Genomic DNA, 18576 nt, shown 5'->3' on the forward strand with positions numbered 1-18576 from the left:
GGGTTAAAGTTACATGCAGGTGTACTGGAATCACACATGCTGTGGTGTGGGTTAAAGTTACATGCAGGTGTACTGGAATCACACATGCTGTGGTGTGAGTTAAAGTTACATGCAGGTGTACTGGAATCACACATGCTGTGGTGTGGGTTAAAGTTACATGCAGGTGTACTGGAATCACACATGCTGTGGTGTGGGTTACAGTTACATGCAGGTGTACTGGAATCACACATGCTGTGGTGTGGGTTACAGTTACATGCAGGTGTACTGGAATCACACATGCTGTGGTGTGGGTTACAGTTACATGCAGGTGTACTGGAATCACACATGCTGTGGTGTGGGTTACAGTTACATGCAGGTGTACTGGAATCACACATGCTGTGGTGCGGGTTACAGTTACATGCAGGTGTACTGGAATCACACATGCTGTGGTGCGGGTTACAGTTACATGCAGGTGTACTGGAATCACACATGCTGTGGTGCGGGTTACAGTTACATGCAGGTGTACTGGAATCACACATGCTGTGGTGCGGGTTACAGTTACATGCAGGTGTACTGGAATCACACATGCTGTGGTGCGGGTTACAGTTACATGCAGGTGTACTGGAATCACACATGCTGTGGTGTGGGTTAAAGTTACATGCAGGTGTACTGGAATCACACATGCTGTGGTGTGGGTTAAAGTTACATGCAGGTGTACTGGAATCACACATGCTGTGGTGTGGGTTAAAGTTACATGCAGGTGTACTGGAATCACACATGCTGTGGTGTGGGTTAAAGTTACATGCAGGTGTACTGGAATCACACATGCTGTGGTGTGGGTTAAAGTTACATGCAGGTGTACTGGAATCACACATGCTGCGGTGTGGATTAAAGTTACATGCAGGTGTACTGGAATCACACATGCTGCGGTGTGGGTTAAAGTTACATGCAGGTGTACTGGAATCACACATGCTGCGGTGTGGGTTAAAGTCAAATGCAGGTGTACTGGAATCACATGCTGTGGTGTGGGTTAAAGTTACATGCAGGTGTACTGGAATCACACGTGCTGTGGTGCGGGTTAAAGTTACATGCAGGTGTACTGGAATCACACATGCTGTGGTGTGGGTTAAAGTCAAATGCAGGTGTACTGGAATCACACATGCGGTTATATTTTATCAAACCACCTGACTCTGGACACTGAGTTAGGGGAGAGTAGTAAATAGATTCTTATTCACACACTAACTCCCCCACTTCTAACCACCACACTCACTCTCCCTCTCTTAAAAGCTAAATGCACATTTCCATTGTCAAAAGCCACATTAAAAGATCGGCAGAAGACCACAATTGCCTGGTTAATCTCTAGCACAACCGCTGAATCCGAGCATGCTCTTTGAGCCCCCAGGCTCTGGCTCCACACTAAGTGAATGTGGGTGCATGAGCCCTGTGGGGTTTGAGAAAAGGGAGAGCTCAAACAATGTTCTCACGAGCACTTTAAACAAAAAATCCATTCAACGAGAATGGCACCATGTTCTTTTTGCCCTTTCTCCCCAGGAACTAAATTAAACAGATTACAGACAGTAGCCAGGGCTGGCCTTAGAACCACCTCCCCCTTATTTGTTATTTTTAGCAATTCAGTCTGACAACACCTGACAACTAAACAGGCCTAGAATAGCTAAAGGGGGGGGGGGGGGGCGGATTATCAAATACTACCAGCAAAAAAAAACACTAGTCATCACTTCCTCCAACCCTATGAAGGAATCATTTTCCATGTCTTTATAGCATCACAGAGTTTGAGCCTTTAGAGTTGCATATAAAAACAGACTACGTATAAAACATCAGTGGAAACTGATAACGTTTCCTGACCTGGAAGTATTGTTCCACCCCTACATGTGTTTTCTTAAAAACAAAAGCAGAATCAAACGAACTAAATTGTTTTACACAAAGGTTAGGAATACAATGCATCTGTGTCCATTCTGGAAAAACTTCCTCACAAGATGACTATGTAACCAAAAGAATATCTTCGTGAATAGTGATGGAATTCAAATATTTCGATTATGCTGGCGGCAGGTAAGAGACTGAAAGCAAGACAAAGTGAGCTGGGAGAAACTTCAAATTAGACATAATTAGCAACACAGCATTGTCCCTAGTCATTCTACTTATAAATGAAATAATATAGCAAAAATCATTTGAAAAATGAATAAAATGGTAAGATAAAAATGGTAAAAGCCCTATGAAAATGGTGTAACTGTTTGCATCAGCAGATAAACTAAAATTCACAAAAAAGTTATAAATAAGATACAATTCATTAAAAAGTTCATAAACAGGATGGGCACACTGGCTCACACCTGTAATCCCAGCACTTTGGGAGGCCAAGGTGGACCGCTTAAGGCCAGGAGCTCAAGATCAGCCTGGCCAACGTGGTGAAACCCCATCTCTACTAAAATACAAAAATTAGCTGGTTATGGTGGCGCACCCTGTAATCCCAGCTACTCAGGAGGCTGAGGCAGGAAATCTTTTGAATCTGGGAGGCAGAGGCTGCAGTGAGCCAAGATTGCACCACTGCACTCCAGCCTGGGTGACAGAGTAAGACTCCATCTCAACAAAAAAAAAAAAAAAAAAAAAAAAAGTTCATAAATACTCAAGGAATCTAAATACAGGAACATGCATGCTACTATTCTAAGTATCATATATTTTATAAGACAGGATAAAGCACTATAAATGAATAAAGTGATGTCTTCCTGGGTATGTCAATTACATATGTGGAGTTAAACTATTCAGCTCTATCTGAAAATATATTTCTAAAACAAGGTGATGCCTAATGTAGTTTACCTTTAAGCCATCACATGGACATCTCTGTGATTTAAATGACTGCAAAGATATTAAAGGAGATGCCATCACCTTGAATTACATTTTAGATATAGGTAGACAACTAGCTTCATTTTAGCTTCAAAATAGGATTCCAATTAACTTTTTATTTTTTATATATTTTTTGAGATGGCGGTCTCGCTCTGTCACCCAGGCTGGAGTACAGTGGTGCTATCAAGGCTCACTGCAGCCTCGATCACCTGGGCTCAAGCAATCCTCCCACCTCAGCCTCTGCAGTAGCTGGGACCACAGGCATGCACCACCATGCCCAGATATTTTTTAAATTATTTTCAGAGATAAGGTCTCACTTTGTTGCCCAGGCTGGTCTCGAACTCCGGGGCTCAAAAGATCTGCCTGCCTCAGACTCCCAAAGTGCTGGGATTATAGGCATGAGCCACAGCACCCAGCCTTATAACTTTTTTTTTTTTTTTTTGAGATGGAGCTTCGCTCTTATTGCCCAGGCTGGAGTGCAATGGCATGATCTCTGCTCACCGCAACCTCCACCTCCCGGGTTCAAGCAATTCTCCTGCCTCAGCCTCCCCAGTAGCTGGGATTACAGGCATGCGCCACCACACCCGGCTAATTTTGTATTTTTAGTAGAGATGGGATCTCTCCATGTTGGTCAGGCTGGTCTCGAACTCCCGACCTCAGATCATCCGCCCGCCTCGGCCTCCCAAAATGCTGGGATTATAGGCATGAGCCACCGTGACCCACCTTTAACTTTTTAAATTAAGACAATGATCTGGACAAAGGAAATTGTTTTTGTTTTGTTTTGCTTTCCTCCATCTTTTCATTTTAAGGGGGCATTTTTGCTCCTAAAATGGAAACTCAGAAAAAGACCAAGGTTATAATAATAAACTTAACAGAAGTGACTGGAGTGACCCTAGAGATCTTCTAATCCAATATTCTCATTTTATGTGAGGAAATTGAGGCTTAGCGTACAGCAAGAGTTAGAATGAAGAACTCCTAAATTAACATAAGGCTTTTAAAATTAGGAATTTAGGGTAATGAATGCTCTGTTGTAAATCTAGTAGACTTGGAAATTTCTATTTATGGCTGAAATGTCAACCTTTCTTTGGATCTTTTTCTGAGCTGACATGTAGCATGCTTATTAATAAAGGTGTGGCCTTCCCCACATGAAGTATTGAACTTGCTTTTTATGGCCAGTATCTATTACCTCAGGTTGGAGGACACCTGTGATGTGAGAACAGAAACCGATCAGAGTAAGAATCTAGGATAAGGAAAAGTGCCTTGATTAACTTGGCAAGGAAGTATGTAATGACATGAAAGAAAATCCAAAGTCTAACTCATTAAAAGAAATCATTCTCTAGGCAGCCTGAAAATGATTTGAGGAATCCAGGTATGGGAGGGTGGAGACTAAGGACATATGGTTAGACAGAGAAGAGTATAGACCATATAAAGCATGTAACAATGAAGGCTGAGGTCAACAACTCCCTAAAGCATTCAAAGGGATAGTTGGGTATGGGGACAGATAAGTATTCCAAGGAGAGCAACAAGGCACCCAATGTATCCAAGAAGAAAAGAATAACTGAAACAAGATGCAAAAAGCTGAACTCTGGGCTAAGTGGAATGCAAATCCAATTATCTTAAGTCTCTTACCTTAATCATAAAATGAAGATGTGCCACCAGGAAACAGATCAAATCAAGGGTATATGAATGTGTGTGTTAAATATCTGTAATATATATTTAAAGATAAATAAGAAAGGCTATCCAGTTAAAAGAACCAATCTATGGGCCAGGCACGATGGCTCATGCCTGTAATCCCAGCACTTTGGGAGGCCAAGGCGGGCGGATCATGGGGTCAGGAGATCAAGACCATCCTGGCTAACTCGGTGAAACCCTGTCTCTACTAAAAATACAAAAAAGTTAGCCAGGCGTGGTGGCAGGCGCCTGTAGTCCCAGCTACTTGGGAGGCTGAGGTAGGAGAATGGCGTGAACCTGGGAGGCGGAGCTTGCAGTGAGCCGAGATCACGCCACTACACTGCAGCCTGGGTGACAGAGTGAGACTCCGTCTCAAAAAAAAAGAACCAATCTATTTGAACTGCTTACATCTAAGTTCTCATTGGATCTACAATACTTCTATGAAAGAAATAAAGTGCATCACAGATGCTTTATATTTGGGCAAATTTTAGCACTTGGATCATAACATATACACTGAACAAGGCATTGACAATATTAATAAGAAAAAATGCTCAAACAGAAAAAGAGCATATATGGTGGGCTTTTTCAGACCTATACCAGCTCTTCTCTGAAAGCCACAAAGGAGGATTCTGCAGCTACATTAAGCCCTAAGACATCAGGACATAGAGACTATATATAGTTCATGATAAACTCTGGGGTTTCCAACCAGCAGGCTCTCTTAGACTGAAGTCCTAAATAACCAAAAATTATTTTAAAACAAACATCCATTTTTATAAATGTTAAGAATGCAAATGAGCTCTATAAAGAGATAAGTACTCATGTTTGAAATCCCAATATATGCACAATAAGAGAAATCACTTCACCCAAGACTCTCCAAGTCAAAACAACATAGGAAAGAGATTAATTTTACATCTTGCATTGATTTCTAAGATAAAAATTTTAAAAAGACATCCATAAGTGTCTAGCTATCTAGCTACCATGGAAAGTAGGAAATCATCAAGCTAATTTTAATCATCAGGAATGTAAACGTTTTATACTTCTTTCCAGGATGCAAGCTCTCCTGGAGTGTGGGTGGAGGGTGGTTTCTGAAAATTATTTTAGCAAGATGCTAAGATAAACTGTAAAAATAGTCTATGAGAATACCTTCACTTGTTAAGAATAAAAATGGACTGTCTAGATAGATAAATTGTGGTACTTCTATACGAAGGGATACTATGCAGCAATGAAATGAACAACTCACAATTTCAAGAGATAACACGGATATACTTCACAAACACAACGTGGAGAGAAAGAAGTGAGGCAAAAAAATAGTGATTTTGTTCACATAAAGTTCAGAAACAAGCTAAACTATATATATATACACACACATATATATACATAAAATACATATATACATAAGATATATATTTATATACATAAGAGATATATATATTTATATACATAAAATATATTTTTTTTTGTTTTTTGTTGTTGTTGTCTTTTGAGATGGAGTCTCACTGTGACACCCAGGCCGGAGTGCAACAGCGTGATCTTGGCTCGCTGCAACCTCCGCCGCCAGGGTTCAAGCGATTCTCCTGCCCCAGCCTCCCGAGTAGCTGGGGCTACAGGCGCATGCCACCAGCCCCAGCTAATTTTTGTATTTTTAGTAGAGACAGGATTTCACTATATTGGCCAGGCTGGCCTTGAACTCCTGACCTCAGGTGATCTGCCTGCCTCAGCCTCCCAAAGTGCTGGGATTACAGGTGTGAGCCACCACACCCAGCCTAAATTATATTATTTTAGAGATACATCCATAGGTAGTAACACCATTTTTTTTTTTTTGAGACAGAGTCTCACTCTGTCACCCAGGTTGGAGTGTAGTGGCATGATCTCGGCTCCCTGCAACCTCCACCTCCTGGGTTCAAGCAATTCTCCGCCTCAGCCTCCCGAGTAACTGGGATTACAGGCGCCCACCACCACGCCCGGCTAATTTTTGTAGTTTTAGTAGAGACGGGGTTTCACCATCTTGGCCAGGCTGGTCTTGAACTCCTGACCTCATGATCCACCCGCCTCAGCCTCCCAAAGTGCTGGGATTACAGGCACGAGCCACCATGTCCAGCTGTAAAACTGTATTTTTGAAAAAGGAAATAATTATCACAAAAGTTAGGGTAATTAGTAGTTACTTGATGGGAGAGGCAGGCAGGGATGGCACATGATTAGGCACTGATAAACAACAAGGAGGGTTCTGGTTTCCTGACAACATTTGATTTACTGGCCTGGATAACTGACGTGTTTGCTTTATAATGATTAAGCTATATATGTTATTTAACACATTTCTTAAATGCTACATTTCAATAAAAAATTAATGACTAAATTTTTAATGGATTATAAACTTAGAGCTATGCAAGCAGATGAACTGCTGGGCATATTTCTTGTTTAATGTTTTAAAAACATTCTATCATTGGCTCTGCTATCCCCTGCCCTCCTTTCTTCATTGAAAAACAGAGGTAAGACCCAGTCTGGCCAATATGGTGAAACCCCATCTCTACTAATGATACAAAAATTAGCCAGGCATGGTGGCATGCACCTGTAGTCCCACCTACTCAGGAGGTTGAGGCAGAAGAATCGCTCGAACCCGGGAGGCGGAGGTTGCAGTGAGCCGAGATCGTGCCACTGCACTCTAGCCTGGGCAACAGAGTGAGATTCCATCTCAAAAAAAAAAAAAAAAAAGAGAAAAAACAGAGGTAAGAATCAGTGCCTATCATAGAGTCCACCTGACATCACCTCCAAATGGGGGCTCCTATTATATACACCAACAGTACCAGCTCAAAAATGCAGTACTTAGGGCAAAACTGGACATCTATCCAAGTGCCTACCAGTCACCACCCATGCGATGGAAAAAATGATGCTCAACAGGCAGAGTAAAATTTCCTCAATCATGGGAATCCCTCCAAAGCATGTTCTCATCAGAGTATCAAACCTAAGCCAACTGCAGAGTGTCACAGGCACCTCCTATCCTGTTCTCTCGCCGCCATTCTTCCTATTTATTTCAGGAACCACTGTCTGACCAAAACTGTCATTTTTGTGGAAGAGTTGGGACTTTAAACGTCAAGACTTTAACAGTTTTTTTTTACATATGATATGGGCTGGGGAGTTATTTCAACAACCCTGGGATTGCAACATTCTGCATCAGAAGTGGTGCTAAGCACGCCAGAATGTCCTGGGTTTCCTTATTCTTATTCTGTTGTTGCTGAGCTAACCAGGGTGGGGGAAGGGGTGGTAACCATGTTGGAGACAGAGGGGAAGGAAGCTGGTTAACCTGGATATGCATGTGCCTAAAATATAACAGACTTTAGGTTGAAGCAGTAACTGGCTTCCACCTGGAACAAAAAAAACATAAGGCAATGGTGGCAAAAATGTGTTCAAATGTATCACTGAAAGTTTACATTTACCTCAAGGATTCCCAATAGTTGAGATTCAGAAGGTCAGGAGCTCATCTCTAGATCACCTGAATGCTGACTTAAATTTTCCTAACTGCAAAAGAGGCCCATTAATTATTTCCTGCTTACCTCCAAAATAGTTAGCAAAACTGGAGGATGAATTTCCCACTTTTTAGAAGATATAGATCTCCTCAATCAACAGTTTTAACTCAACTTTAAAACTGAATTTTGTCAAAAAAGACTTCTACTTTCTCTTTGTACCAATGTTATACATTATAAAAAGAAAATTATTTTACAAAGACAAGTAATACATGTCATAATTCCAAATCACAGTTGTAATCATGCTATTTTCTAAAATTATGCTTGGGTACTTTTCAAATAACAACAAATACTGTATTAGGTATTATGCACTCAGTACCTTCTTTAGAAAGTTATTATCAGTATTTTTTAAAGATAGAAAATTTCCTCAAAAAATGACAAAAATAACACGGTTACTCTATCATACTAAAGCCACCATTTTGTATTTTCTCGTGAATAGGATCAGCATCACTGGTCTACTAATCACAGTTAGGATGTATTCTCTTCCAGAATTTGATCTATCACCTTTATAACAAAAGATTAAATCTACATATATTGTGAGTCTGTTATGAAAATACTTCCCAATTAATCCCATTACAGTGATGATGTCCTGAAGCACAGTCTAACATAGGGGTATTAAAATGATGGCCTGAAGCACAGTCTAACATAGGGGTATTAAAATGTAAAAGGAGGCAGGGCACAGTGGCTCACGCTTGTAATCCTAGCACTTTAGGAGGGTGAGGCAGGTGGATCACCCAGGAGTTCAAGACCAGCCTGGCCAACATGGTGAAACACAGTCTCTACTAAAAATACAAAAATTAGCCCAGGCACCTGTAATCCCAGCTACTTGGGAGGCTGAGGCAGGGGAATCACTTAAACCTGGGACATGGAGATTGCAGTGAGCCGAGATCATGACACTGCACCCCAGCCTGGGTAACAAAGCAAGACTTCATCTCAAAAAAAAAAAAAAGTAAAAGGAAGTTCTTTTGTTTTCTTTATTCTTTGTACAATTCGTAGGTTCAACAAAGAAGTTCTAAGAAAAAAAAAGACAGTAAGACTATCTTCCCACCATTAAGACAGTGCTTGTGCCAGGCACGGTGGCTCACGCCTGTAATTCCAGCACTTTGGGAGGCTGAGGCGGGCAGATCACGAGCTCAGAAAATTGAGACCATCCTGGCTAACACGGTGAAATCCTGTCTCACTAAAAATACAAAAAATTAGCCGGGCATGGTGGCGTGCGCCTGTAGTCCCAGCTACTCGGGAGGCTGAGGCAGGAGAATGGTGTGAACCTGGGAGGCGGAGCCTGCAGTGAGCCGAGATTGCGCCACTGCACTCCAGCCTGGGAGACAGAGCGAGACTCTGTCTCAAAAAAAAAAAAAAAGACAGTGCTTGTGTTTACTCTGCTAATAAGGAATATGACTCCCTATCAAGATTAACATGAGGGCAAGTAGTACCCCCACCCCTGCCTATAAGAGACAAGGGCCAGTAGATGAGGCCACTTGGCTGGCTGATGACACAGGGCACAACATGACAAAGCTACAAAAAGCTAAACAAATTCTAGGTAAGCTTTGCACTCATAAATAAGATCAGAAAAAAGAAATCAGGAGAGGGCAAGTATAAAGAAACAGAAAGAACAAAGATGGGTAAAGGGGACCTAGCAAATACAAATGAAAATGGGCTATCAGATTAGAGAACCTGAATCAGACTAGCACCTATGTCATGGAAAAGGTTTGTCCCTCCTGCCATCTACATAAACTGTGGGTAGAGGGTGGGGAAGCATACTCAGTGGGCCAAATCAGTAAAACAAGTTAACAGCGTTTATCAAAAACTGGAACTCTGTCCCCAACCAATATGAACCTTACTCTTTCAGAGATGAACATGGTAAATAGAAATAGCATGGCCTTTGTCTACAGAGCTGGGTATAAATTGTGCCTCCCCAACTTAATACAGGGTATCTCAGGAGAGAAATTGATGATGATGATAATTATAGAAGATTAAAATGAAGTAGATTAGACTGACAAGAAACACTAGGTCTAGAAGAAGAGACTGCAGATTTGAAAAGAGGAGCAACACCAAGGACTTGGGGAAAATCATTTAGAACTCTAAATCTGTATCAAGCTTCCAAAGTAACAGGAAACCATATTTGTGATTTACTCAACTGGTGAGAGTTTATATTTCCAAATTCCTACAATGTGCTAAGAAACTAACAGAGTAATCAGAGAACACAAGAAAGAAGCAGCTAACTTAAGATTGAGGAATCAGAAAATGGTTCTCAGGAGAAGTAACTCTATACTAAGATCTGAAGGATTAGTAGATGGAGTTGATAAAGGCAGAAGGAGGAAGTTCCCAAGTGGAGATAACTAGTAGATACTAGTCTAGTAGAATGAAAAAAGAGCAAGCTCCAAAGACTGAGAGTATTGGCCAAGTGTGGTGGCTCATGCCTGTAATCCCAGCACTCTGGGAGGCAGAGGTGGGTGGATCATCTGAGGTCAGGAGTTCAAGACCAGTCTGGCCAACATGCAAAACCCTGTCTCTACTAAAAATACAAAAATTAGCTGGGCGTGGTGGCACACACCTGTAATCCCAGGAGGGATCTCCTGCTGAGGCAGGAGAATTGTTCCAACCCAGGAGGCAGAGGTTGCTGTGAGCCAAGATAGCGCCACTGCACTCCAACCTGGGTGACAGAGACACCGTCTCAAAAAAAAAAAAAGACTGAGAGTATTTTTGCATGGCTAAAGCATACAGTATAAGAGAAGGCAGAGGAAATGAGAGGGATGAGAGAAATGAACAGAAATCATATCTTTAAAGGCCTTCAAGGTATGTTAAAAAGTTTGAACTGGTTGGGCATGGTGGCTCACTCACGCCTATAATCCTAGCACTTTGGGAGGCCAAGGCGGGCGGATCACCCGAGGTCAGGAGTTTGAGACCAGGCTGGCCAAAATGTTGAAACCCCGTCTCTACTAAAAACACAAAAAAATTAGCTGGGCATAGTGGCACATGCCTGTAGTCCCAGCTGGCACATGCCTGTAGTCCCAGCTACTCAGGAGGCTGAGGCAGGAGAATCGCTTGTACCCAGGAGGCGGAGGTTGCAGTGAGCCAAGATCATGCCATTGCACTCCAGCCTGGGCAACAAGATCAAAACTCCGTCTCAAAAAAAAAAAAAAAATAGTTTGAACTTAACCCTAAGAACAACTATTGGTTTTACATGCGAGAGTAATATGATCAGATTTAACATTTTAGAAAGGTCATTCTAACTTTAATATGTTATAAAAAGAACTGAATGAGACAAGGCTGGATATGGTATCAGTTAATATCCTACTGCAGATGGTGGTGGCAGCCAGTTCAAAGGTGGGAAAAATTCCAAAACGAAATACCATTAATAAACAAAATAAGGAAGAAGTAATCTTCAGAAATACAAATTTTCCAGAATTTATAAAAAAAAAAAAACACTAATCCTCAGATTCAGGAAACCCAACAAATTCTAACTAAGATAAAGAAAAAAATATTAGCCATGCGTGGTGGCGTGCCTGTGGTCTCAGCTACTTGGGAGGCTGAGGTGGGAGGATTGCTTAAGCCTGGGAGGTGGAGGCTGCAGTGAGCTGAGATCACCCAACTACAAGCCAACCTGAGTGACAGAGTGAGACCCCATCTCAAATTAAAAAAAAAAAAAAAAGAAAAGAAAAGGAATAAATCGACACCTACACACATCCCAGAGAAACTAGAAAGCATGGAAGACATAGACAAGTAAAAACAGGTAAAGAGAAAAGACAAATTAACAATTAGACTAACAGATGACTTCTTAACAGCAACAGTGGAAGCCACAAGTCAGTAGAATGGTTATCTTTAAAAGACCTGAGAGGTCAGGTGCTGTGGCTCACACCTGTAATCCCAGCACTTTGGGAGGCTGAGGTAGGCAGATCACTGGAGGTCAGGAGTTCGAGACCAGCTTGGCCAACATGGTGAAACCCCGTCTCTACTAAAGATACAAAAAGTAGCCAGGCATGGTGGCTGTAATCCCAGCTACTTAGGAGGCTGACGCAGGAGAATCGCTTGAACCCAGAAGGCGGAGGCTGCAGTGAGCCAAGATCATGCCACTGCACTCCAGCCTGGACAACAGAGCAAGACGCCAACTCAAAACAATAAAAAATAAATAAATATAAACAGAAGAGCTGAGAAATTCCTAATATAAAACAAAATAAGACATACGCCCCAGTCAGGCATGGTGGCTCATGTCTGTAATCCCAGCATTTTGGGAGGCCAAGGTGGGCAGATCACGAGGTCAGGAGTTCGAGACCAGCCTGGCCAACATGGTGAAACCCCATCTCTATTAAAAATACAAAAATTAGCCAGGCATAGTGGGCCTGTAGTCCCAGGTACTCAGGAGGCTGAGGCAGAAGAATTGCTTGAACCTGTGGGGCAGAGGTTGTGGTGAGCCAAGACACACCACTGGACTCCAGCCTGGGCGACAGAAGGAGACTCCGTCTCAAAAACAAAAAAAAAACAAACAAAAAAAAAACATAAGCTCCAAACTTCGTATACAGTAATAATGAGCACTTGCCCCCCCCAACACTGTATTCTCTAAATATCACTGCCCACTAAACTGACAGATTAAGGAGAAACTGATAAACACTGTCACAGAGGAAGACTCATCACATCTCTCAGTAACTAAATGAATAAGCAGATGATAATTCACTAAGATACACAGAAAATTTGAACATCACAATTAACAGTGTATATGCGCATAAGTGCACATGTAGGGGTGTGCTGAAGTAATAAAACTATAAAGTTGTAGCAGTGGAAAAGTATAGGACTGTTTCAGAGAACAGAGGGGAGTATACACTGGGTGATACTGTTAAAAGCACAGGTTAGAGAAGTACTGGAGAACACATTAAATGCTGAAATAAGGCTCATGGTAAGGAGCCCATGATGATGGGAATCAAAAAAAAGAAATTGTGTATAAACTGGATTTATATTACTAAAGTAGAAAGATAAACTGTCAAATGATGGAAAACAGTATATATAGCATAATTCCTATCTTAAAAAAAGGTTGTGTATATGCATGTATGAATGTCTTGATACAAATATAGAAGTTTGGAGTGATACAGAAACTGTAGAGGTGACATTTGGATGTACCGAGGGTGGAAAAACAAAGTAATATTTTCATTGTTTAATCATTTGTTTTATATTTTATTTTATTTATGGCGTACTTCTATTGCTTTTATAATGTAAATAACATGTAAAATGAAAAATTAAAAAAGAAAAAAGAACTTCCTAAAAGATAAAACATTCTACCAGTATTTGAGACACTCAACAAAAGGAAACTTTCAGAAAGTAAACTTCTTAATACTCACCAGAACTCAGCAGTACGGTATTGATAAAATCATCACCTGTGGCAATTTCACCTTGATAATTGGGTTTTTTGGGGTTTTTTTTTTTCCCTAAAGAGACAAGGTCTTGTTATGTTGCCCAGGCTGGAATGCCTCAGGCAATCCTCTCGCTTCAGTCTCCCATAGCTGGGACTACAAGCATTTGCCACTGTGCCCGCTCTGCTAATTTTTTAATCATAAAAGTTAACAACAAAAAAAGTTAATGTATACTTGTCACAATTTATTATTACAGAGATTGTAAGAAAAAAATCAAGGCCGGGAGCGGTGGCCTATGATTCCCAGCACTTTGGGAGGCCGAGGCAGGCGGATCATCTGAGGTCGGGAGTTCGAGACCAGCCTGACCAACAAGGAGAAATCCCATCTCTACTAAAAATACAAAATTAGCAGGGCGTGGTGGCGTATGCCTATAATCCCAGCTACTTGGGAGGCTGAGACAGGAGAATTGCTTGAAGCCAGGAGGCGGAGGTTGCAGTGAGCCGAGATCACACCATTGCGCTTCAGCCTGGGCAACAAGAGCAAAACTCCGTCTCAAAAAGAAAAAAGAAAGAAAGAAAAAGAAAAAATCATTTACCCCTACGTCCCCTCTAATTTCTTTAGGGTAACCAGTATTAACAATTTAATATATATCCTTACATATCATCTTCAATATTCATACACAAATGTTTGTTTTTTGTTTTCATAAAGAGAATTATATACACATTACCTTGCTACTTATTATTCATTAGGACAATTTTAAATATATTTACCTACAGTTGCAAAAATGCATTTTTTTGTTTTATCTACATGAAATGATTTTGTTTGGGTTTTTAAAGATACTTTTGTTTCTTATGAGTGAAAACACAAGATAATCAAATTGAACCTCTTAGAACAGTTGAGCTGATTAAAATGTTAAAATAGGACACAATAACAACCTGGTTATCACAGGCTGTTTTTTCTTTACTTGGTTTTTTTGCTTTTTTGTTTTGTTTTTACAATACACTTTTCTAAGCTGCAAATCTATTATCAAGTTTGTTTCAACTATCAGTAGTTAAAAATAAGCCTAAGTAACCTAAGATACTGCATACTCCCAGGCCAGGCCAATTTAGTGCCCCTAAGAAATCCTCAGGAGGCTACAAGTTGTAGCTCCCAAATTCAGCAGAGGGCTGAGTTAGATTCTGATCCTCTGCCTCAAATAGTACTCACAGAAATTAGATGAAATGACCTATGAAGTCAATGTATCCACCCACATGTCGGGAAATCTTAGTCCCTAAGAAATAATAACCAGCTTTTTGTCCAGTCTAACTTTTACTATACACAGGATGGGCCTTTCACCAAAGCCCAAGAAGAATATCTCACTAAAGGTCTTAATGTATAAATAAATTATAATAATAAAAATAATAAAGTAATATTTCCAAAGATTTGCTTACTGTTACCTATCATCTTTTTCCCTAGCTAAAAAGAAAAAATTGTTCTCATTGGAGCACCATCCTTCAGATAGTTAATTGGTTACAGCTTGCTGCTTTGTCCTTATATAGAACCTAATTTAGGTTAAAGAAATTACAATGTGTAAAAAAGACCCTATACCAAGATCCTCTAAAATTTATCATTATTACCCACTCTCCTGCCCATCCACCACAATCCACTACACGTGTTGTTTAAATATACATTACATCTTGTTTATGGTTTTGTTTTTTTTTAAAGAATAAACACATTCAAGGGCAATGAACAAAATACGTTCAGGTTAAAACCATCTTATCAAAATTCTCTACAGTTCCAAAGAACTATTCCTTTTTTTGTTGTTTTGGTCTTATATGCGCCATGAATATGAATAGGACAGCTTCACGGCTCCAACGTAATTATAAAAAATAAAAATAATATGACATTACTTTGGCAGGCAGGCATACATTTTCATTTAATATGACACAATAAGATTACTACTTTCTCCCAAAAGTTAACTCCTATTGCCAATAAAAACTTACTTCTAGTTCTTTAATTTTTTCTTCTGCTATTTTCTGCTTCTCTAACAGCTGATTGTGAATTGCTTCCTTGGACTGAAGAATAAACCTATGAAACACAAGAAAGTTGAAAATTAAGCCACATGACTATTGTATTCATCGAAATCAACAGCTACATACTACAAATATTAAACTGAGCAAACTAAAAGGACAAATGCATATTAACATAATATGTCAAGCTCAGGAAACCACCACAAGTTTAAACCTTCCTGGCTGAATAGCAATAAAGGCTTAAAAGTAGATTCTGCTTTCTTATTTAATATAGGAATCAGGCAGGGAACAGTGGTGTGGGCCTACAGTCCCAGATACTCAGGAGGCTGAGGTGGGAGGATTGTTTGAGCCCAGGTGTCTGAGTCTAGTCTGGGCAACATAGCAAGACCCTGTCTCATTAAAAAAAAAAAAAAAAGGCCGGGGGGCGGGGGGGGCGGGGTGTGGGAGTTGGGCACAGTGGCTCACACCTGTAATCCCAGCACTCTGAGAGGCCAAGGCAGGAGGATTGCTTGAGCCTGGGAGTTCAAGACCAGCCCAGGCAACATGATGAGACCCCATCTCTACAAAAAATAAATTTAAAATATTAGCCAGGCACAGTGGCACACGCCTGTAGTCCCAGCTACTAGGGAGGCTGAGGTGGGAGGATCAATTGAGACTGGGATATCAAGGCTGTAGTGAGCCATGATTGTGCTACTGCACTCCAGCTTGGGTAACAGAGCAAGATCCCGTCTTAAAAACATAAAAAAAAGAAAAGAAAAGAAAAGAAAATTAGGTTTCAAGTAGATTCATATGTAAAAGAAAAAATAATAAAGGAATAAAAATATATCATAAGCTAAGAGAAAAGTCAACATACAAACAAATACCCTATAAGTTTTGTTTTTTCAGTTATCTGTTTCAATTTTTATCTAGATATTTTTTAAACAATATTTGTAAAGTGGAGCGACCCTCCATTTTTTTTTTTTTTTTTTTTGTAACAGCAGTAACTCATGACCTTTTAAAGTCACAATCAAGTACTGTGTTAGGATCAATGCATTAGTGTTTATATGAGTTCCTCAAACAAAAAGCACTGTATAAGCCTTAGTATCTTTTATTATTATTTCCAGAGTGTATAGTACCTCTGAAAAGCTCAAAATGTACAAGTGGAAATTTTCAACTTTTTCCATTTTACAGTCAGGCACATTATTTGCCACTGATGAGGGCGGAAATATGGAGAAGTTTTAAAAATTAACACTGAAACTGTTTTATGACTTTATGTTCACAATTCTTGCTTCAGGGAAAGGAAGAACAAACTTTTATAGCCCCAAGTATTTCCCCTCCACTGGAACCAAGGGAAAAGACCCCAGTTATGCAAATCTCTTTCAGGACTGTCTAAGGAAGCTAAAATAGATTTCAATTTAATATTGCAATTAATTAAGCAAGATTTTTCTTCTCTTTGCACTAACAGAGTTCAGCAACAAAGAACTAAACATCATCTCTTAACAAAAAGTCAAATGAGAAAACATATCATGGTAGCAACATGCAGTTTCTTCTACCAACCCCACAAAAACATCATTGTGCCTAGGTGGGTTCTTATCAAGAGAGTCTGTTATTATAGATATAAAACAAGTAAAAACAGACCAAAAAGGGCAATTAGCTATGCCCCAACACCTGGAAGGAAACTGCCTTGTCCCCTCTTCTTCATAACTAAGCCTTACCACACATATTAATAAAATCTGAAGAACTTCTTTTACTCCACTAATTATTAAGCTCATATCCTAATGTGGCCAGCCCAGATAATTTTTTTTTTTTTTTTGAGATGGAGTCTCGCTCTGTTGCCCAGGCTAGAGTACAGTGGCATGATCTTGGCTCACTGCAAGCTCTGCCTCCCGGGTTCATGCCATTCTCCTGCCTCAGCCTCCCAAGTAGCTGGGACTACAGGCGCCCACCACCACGCCTGGCTAATTTTTTCTATTTTTTAGTAGAGACAGGGTTTCACCATGTTAGCCAGGATGGTCTCGATCTCCTGACCTCGTGATCTGCCCGCCTCGGCCTCCCAAAGTGCTGGGATTACAGGCGTGAGCCACCACGCCCAGCCTAGCCCAACTGATGATCTTAGTCTTCAGTAGTAACTTGATTCTTTGTGAAAACCTTACTGTATATTTACAAGAAAGAGAGCCCACATTCATGCAAAACAAGGATTAATTCTATGTCTTTTACTATAGAACCCTTCATGTGTAAAATATTCTTACTGGATCCAAGAGATGGGTGCTATTTCAGATAAGATTATGGTTTACAGAATATTTTTCTCAGAACTAACTCATATTTGTATTTGAAGAGTTGTTTTGAACAGTATTAAGTCTCAGTAATGCTATGTAAAAACTATTCTAAAACAAGGTGCAAGAGTTACCAAATTATGTCATGACATGTGTGATTTTACTGAGAAAGTCTTTTAGCCATGGAAATAATTTTTTGAGTAAAATAAACATTTTTAAGTAGCACTGATAGCTGGCCAATGAGTACTATTCTCAAACAAAAGGTCATCAAGACATCATCTTTATTAGTGTCTGGGAAAATTTCAAAGCTAAGATTAGAGGTCAAGTCATTACTTATGTGGCCTTTAAAAATAAAGTATCTGAACAGATACTAAATCTCTTGAGCAGAAAATAAAATTACTAGAAAGCAAGAACACTCAACAACAAAAACATGTTTTTCCATGACCACATATCCTTTGAGGTAGCTATACTGGACTGTGCCAACTTCAAAGGCCAGAGAGATTCCACCAAAGCTGGCCAACTTACTACTATAAACCTAAGGACATCTCAGCCACGCAAGTTTTAAACAAGGATGAATGTTGGGTAAATGCAAATGTCTACCTCAAAGAGTAGTTACACAGTAAAAATTCAAACACAAAAACTTATGGAAATTTAAAAAGTGGCAAAGATATATTGTATGAAGATTGGAAAAGGCTCCAAGAAACATCTGATTTCTGAAAAAAAGTCTTTGGAAAACATCTTTCCTATTGTTTAAAAGGGCATTGGATTATCAGATACTATGTGAAGAGAAAGGATTTATCACGATAATACGAGTCTTATCATAAGCAAATATTATGTACACAGTTTGTCAATGTAGAGAATCTCATAGTCATCCTGCCTGATTGTTTATGGAAAGCCAAATAGTAAATAAAGAATTCTGGAGTTCAAAATGTACCAATAAGGAAAAATA

General features: G+C 40.0%; 1 protein-coding gene across 2 annotated transcripts in view; it reads right to left on the reverse strand.

Annotated features, from left to right (window-relative positions):
• PFDN1 (prefoldin subunit 1) overlaps nucleotides 1-18576 on the reverse strand; it is a 73565-nt gene that overhangs the window by 36542 nt on the left and 18447 nt on the right. For both annotated transcript variants that reach the window (XM_063723956.1, NM_001133913.1), the window contains 1 exon segment: nucleotides 15349-15433. In XM_063723956.1, coding sequence (XP_063580026.1) covers nucleotides 15349-15433 — 85 coding nt within the window.

The sequence above is a fragment of the Pongo abelii genome, chromosome 4, assembly GCF_028885655.2.
Source record: "Pongo abelii isolate AG06213 chromosome 4, NHGRI_mPonAbe1-v2.0_pri, whole genome shotgun sequence".
Classification (NCBI taxonomy): domain Eukaryota; kingdom Metazoa; phylum Chordata; class Mammalia; order Primates; family Hominidae; genus Pongo; species Pongo abelii.